Source organism: Fragaria vesca, linkage group LG5 (assembly GCF_000184155.1).
Source record: "Fragaria vesca subsp. vesca linkage group LG5, FraVesHawaii_1.0, whole genome shotgun sequence".
In the NCBI taxonomy this organism is placed as follows: domain Eukaryota; kingdom Viridiplantae; phylum Streptophyta; class Magnoliopsida; order Rosales; family Rosaceae; genus Fragaria; species Fragaria vesca.
Window position 1 is genome coordinate 17,092,210 of NC_020495.1, and position 5,807 is coordinate 17,098,016.

Sequence of the window (5,807 nt, forward strand, 5' to 3'; positions counted from 1 at the left end):
ACGTGTGGACTCCCTATATGACTAAAATAAGAAATAGTTTTCATATAGAGCTACGACGCTTGTGTCTAACACTCACGTCGCCAATGACGGATCCAGGAATGAAAAGTTACCTAGGCTAATTTTCTATGTGCACAATATTTTATTTTTAAAGTTTGGAACCCAGTGGGAGGCTCATCCTCACGCCTTTATAATTTCAACCATAACATATACCCGGGGTGGGGGGGACATAAAACCAAACCCCTTGAATCAACAACAACAAGCATAAACCTGTTTTAAGCAACAATAAACTATCTAAATTGTACCCTGCGAGGCCCGCTCACTTCAAACTCAGAAATCACATAATCATTATCAATGCTCTCAGCATATTCTCTTTCAATGTAGAGAACCATCGAATTATCAAGAAACTCATATTCCATCTTGTTTCGAAGTTTGCTTTTTATGATGCTCATAGAAGAGAAAGCTCTCTCTGTTGTTGCTGTGGAAATTGGCAAAGTCAGCACAAGACAAATCAATTTATAAATCATAGGAAAGAATGTTGACTTTCTTGATTCAACTAATCGCCGACACAAATCAGACAAAGAAGATGTGTTGGCAAATCTTGGATCGTTTAGAATATCTGCTACAAAATACCCACACTCCATCTCTAGATTAAGCACATCATAAGATGTAAAATCAACTTGGTTTCAATAGGATGGTTGCCTTCTGATTCCATGTTTCACTTGGGAATTTTAATAGCTTGCAATAGAAACTTGTTTTTTCCATTCCACCGATTATGTGTTTCATGTCTCAAACCTGCATAAGACCAGCAATGAGGATTCTAATTTTGTTCTTCTACAACATAGAGCAACATTTACACTTATCAAGTATAACTGTAGCCTCATTGGAGTGCTCAATTTATAGGATGGCACATGTGGTTTTAGTCTCCACTGTTCCTTCTTGGTTCCTACTTTGCACTATTTACTCCACTTCTGATGACAGATTTTAGTGTCCAAATAAGTAGAAAGCACCTTTGGTTGGACCGTGCTAGGCTCATCTGTCATTGTTCTATCTCCTTCTTTGTGTAGTTTGTACTTCTTCCTTTCCATATTTGACAATCTTACACTAAGGATGGAGGGAACTGGGGATAGTTCATCGAGAAGCTTCTGTTTTTTATTTTGGAAGTATACTGAGTCTGCTTCTAGATTTGATGTTTTATCGTCAACTGAAAACAATGATGTGATTGGAAGAATTCTGGTGTAAATTAACTTGAGCTGTCAACCGGAGATTTTTGCAACAGTGAAAATTTGCGCGAGATAGGCTTTTGGAGTTGGTTCTCAATCTTTGTGAGATGCTGCTCACAGTAAAGGGAAAGCAAAAGTCCTCAATGCTAGGGACCAAGGCCATCAGTGTCCATAATTTTGTATGGGCCTCATGCAACATGATGAAGTTTGGCAATGGATGGTCATAAGACTTTCTGAGAGAAAATGGTCATAAAACTTCCTGAGAAAAAATGGTCACAAGAGTGACAAGACTAGTTGTTATTTTGAGGTTAGATCTACTTGTACCCTGCCTTATTTGCAGTTTTGTACCCCTCATGTTAGTTAATGTCTTCAAAGTTCATTACTGATGGAAGTCAGAAGTCTAGTGATTGAAATCTTGGCGCTGGAGGTTGTTTTAAGAGATTATACTGGTCTTCGGCGTCAAGGCTTTTTTGGCTACTTTCGGCCTTACTGGCTTAAGTTGAACTATGGGGTGTGTTCAATCAGCTGACTGTCTGACATGCATTTACTATTGCATCATTACATTATGGTTTCATTGTTCGTGAAGGCATCACAGATTTTTACAAACATTTTTTGTCCATACTTTCATTTCGACATAGATTTGCTTCTTTTAGTTTGAAATGGTTACTTCATATTGTGGTTCGTGTTTATCTCTAGATGTGTAAATTTTACTGCATCGTAATCACTTCAGTAGATCGTTGCTACAATCATCTTCAATTGACGAGCATATTGTATATGTGACATACCTAAGCATTTTGTGAAGTGTGTTCTGTAGTGCAGTTAATTACAGGAGCACATTAATGTTCCCTCAGTCTACACAGCAGCTGCCTTATTCTGTTCTGATGTACTCAAAGTTTTTGCTGCTCTAGTTTTCCCTGTGCACTGTAAGGTCATTCTTCCAACAGCCTTTCCTTTATATTAGAATCTGATACCTTGAGCTACGCTCTTCTCTAGTTACTTTATTTCTGTTGCTTGGTGCTACCTTATGTTTTGGCTGGTCGCTTGTCTATTTTTGTTAGCTGGTGTTTGATCACTTTGATTTGGATTTGTACAATAATTCTAGATACTTTTCAATCAAAAACAGATTTTCCAACACTAGACACTTTTCAATCACTATTTCTTAATCTCTGTTAGGTGCTGCTGTTGGTGAACATAATCACATTCCCATCAGAATCGACATCGAGAATAACTGAGTCGCCCTCTTTGATCTCCTTTGCCAGCATCTTCTCAGCCATGGTGTCCTCCAAAAGTCTCGTTATGGCTCTTCTTAAAGGCCTTGCTCCATAGCTTGGGTCGTATCCTTCGTCAACCACTTTGTCTTTGAACCTCTCTGTCACCCGAAGCTCTATCTCTTTGGACTTAAGCCTATCATGAAACTCCTTCAGCATTATATCTGCAATTTCCTCTACCTCCAACTTAGTCAACTGCCGGAAAACAATTGTTTCATCCAACCTATTTAAGAACTCTGGTCGAAAGTGGCGCTTCAATCTCTCTGTTACCGAGCCCTTAATTTGTTTGTAACTGCCATACTTGTTCTCAATGTCACTGCTTCCAACATTAGACGTCATAATGATTAGTGTATTCTTGAAATCTACAGTTCTGCCCTTGCTGTCAGTCAACCTTCCATCCTCAAGTATTTGAAGCATCAAGTTGAAAATGCGAGGATGAGCCTTCTCAATCTCATCGAAAAGCACCAGTGTGTAAGGATGGCGTCTAACAGCTTCAGTCAGCTGGCCGCCTTCTTGGTAACCAATATAACCGGGAGGAGAACCGATAAGCTGGGAAACAGAGTGACTTTCCATGAACTCACTCATGTCAAGCCTCACCATTGATTTTTCAGAGCCAAAATAGCTAGTCGCCATAGTTTTTGCGAGCTCAGATTTTCCAACACCAGTTGGACCACAAAAGATGAAACTAGCAATTGGCCTATTAGGATTCTTCAGTCCAACACGAGCTCGACGAATAGCTCTGCTAATAGCCCTGACTGCTTCATCCTGACCAATAACCCGCTTATGGAGGGTCTCTTCCATCTTGAGGAGGCGATCGGCTTCATTTGTTGACACTTTGTCAACTGGAATACCAGTCCTACGGGACACACACTGTTGAATATCCAATTCAGTAACAGTTGTAAGGCGATCCAATGCCTCAATAATCTCCTTGCCTTTCTCTTTTACTTCCAATTCTATGTCACATAATTTCTCAGCCTTCTTAAAATCATGGCTTCGAATAGCTTTGTACTTCTCTTTTGTTATCTGCCTCAGAATATTGTCAAGCATTTGAGCTTCTTTAGGAAGCTTGCGCCATACTGCAGAACCAGCAGCATCGATCAAGTCAATTGCTTTATCAGGAAGAAAGCGATCGCTGATGTACCGTTGAGATAGCTGCGCAGCTGCTTTCAGAGCCTCATCAGTATACTGAACATTGTAGTGGTTCTCATATAATTGTCGAAGCTCTCTCAAAATGTGTATGGCTTCACCCACTGTTGGTTCAGGGATCTGGATCGGTTGGAATCTTCTTTCAAATGCTGGGTCTTGTTCAATATGCTTTCTATATTCATCTAGTGTTGTGGCTCCAATGCACTGCAGTTCACCTCTTGCAAGAGCCGCCTTCATTAAATTTGCAGCATTAATTCCTCCTTCTGCTGTTCCTGCTCCCATTAACGTGTGCATCTCATCGATAAACAGAATAACTTGACCATCACTTTGCTTTATTTCCTCCATTATCATCTTCAATTTTCCCTCAAAGTCTCCGCGGTACTTGGTACCAGACACAAGAAGACCCACATCAAGACTGATAACCTTCTTGTTGGCTAGTGAAAGCGGAACGTCGCCACTTGCAATAAGTTGAGCAAGACCTTCTGCAACTGCAGTCTTCCCAACACCAGGTTCTCCAATAAGGCAGGCATTATTCTTAGTCATCCTACCTAAAACTTCGATAATAAGTAATATTTGTTCTTCTCTTCCGACAACAGGACGCAACTTGCCCTCTGCTGCTTGCATCGTTAAATCAGACCCACACTCGTCTAGAGTTGGAGTTTCATGCCCTCTTCCAGTACTTGTATCCTCATTTCGAATACCTGTATTCCCATTCCCATTTTGACTTTCCGATCCCCAAGGGTAAGAGTTCACAAACTGCTCAAACGTGGATTTAGGTACACATCTGTTAGCTCTTCGACTCATTCTAGCCCCCTTCCCACTTTCGAAACCAAAAGGCATTGCATAGTAGTCCATGTCGTCTAGGCTGTTTGGCCTGGCCATCATATCTAGGGCATTAAACCTACTGAGTCCGGAGAAATAACTAGAATTACTACTAGTACTAGTACTACTCTTGCACCTCATTCTCAAAGCAGGAGCGGATTTAGGACGCATCAGCTTCACACTACTGCTACTGCTACTACTACTACTATGTAGTATTCCTGAATCTTTAGGTTGGCCACCCCTAACTAGCCCTCCAACCCCAACAGTATTTGTTAAAGGCAAAGTCAAAGCTGCCGTAGCCATGCCCATGACTACTAGCCCACCAACCACACCAGGACTTAAAGAAGGCAGAGTACTCAAACCAGCAACCACACCGGTATTTGTTGAAGGCAGAGTCAAAACGGCCGTAGCCATGATCGACCAACGATGATGGTTATACGGAGGCTGAGATAGAAATTAAATAAGGGTCAAGGATCTTTCTTTAGACACTACTCCGACTCTGAACTCTTAGCTAGATAGAAGAAAGAGACACAAAACTAAAACAGGGTTTAATAATTAAGGATTACAATGCGAATAAGGAATTTTGATTATACTCTTTGCAATTATGGAAAGTAATTTTATGTGGACTATGAATAATAATTTACTTGCACCTCAAGTAAGGTATGCCTTGTGGAGGAGTTGAATCCATGATCTACTAGGAAATCCTAATGGGAAGGTTTAGGGACAATCAACCTACGAAAGTTTTAATAGCTTGCAATAGAACTTGTTTTTTCCATTCCACCGATCATGTGAATCATGTCTCAAACCTGCATAAGACCAGCAATGAGGATTCTAATCTTGTTCTTCTACAACATAGAGCAACATTTACTCTTATCAAGTATAAAACTGTAGCCTCATTGGAGTGCTCAATATATAGGATGGCATATGTGGTCTCTAGTCTCTACTGTTCCTTCTTGGTTCCTAATATACACCATTTACTCCACTTCTGATGACAGATTTTAGTGTCCAAATAAGTAGAAAGCACTTTTGGTTGAACCATGCTATAGACTGATCTGTCATTGTTCTATCTCCTTCTTTGTGTAGTTTGTACTTCTTCCTTTCAATACTACCAAATTTGACAATCTTACACTATTGGTGTACTTTAAAGAAACAGATCACTAGAAGGATGCTTAGTGCTTGGATCATCACTGCTTTCGGGGATTTAGCATTTGCTATGCTTTGCCTTATCTGCCATCTTTGTGCACTACCTCAAACCTCTCAGTGGTTTTGTTCTTTTGCAATATAAACATGCTTCTGTTTCTTTTCCTCCCTGTTTATTTCAATTTGTGAGAGGAAAATTTTCCTGAAACTC

At 40.2% G+C, this 5,807-nt stretch overlaps 1 protein-coding gene across 1 annotated transcript; it reads right to left on the reverse strand.

The window, feature by feature from the left end:
• Positions 1 to 2,389: 2,389 nt before the first annotated feature.
• On the reverse strand, positions 2,390 to 4,870 carry LOC101299592 (chaperone protein ClpC, chloroplastic-like). The gene has a single exon (XM_004301494.1). The coding sequence runs from the start codon at positions 4,868 to 4,870 to the stop codon at positions 2,390 to 2,392; it is 2,481 nt and encodes an 826-aa protein (XP_004301542.1).
• Positions 4,871 to 5,807: the final 937 nt, after the last annotated feature.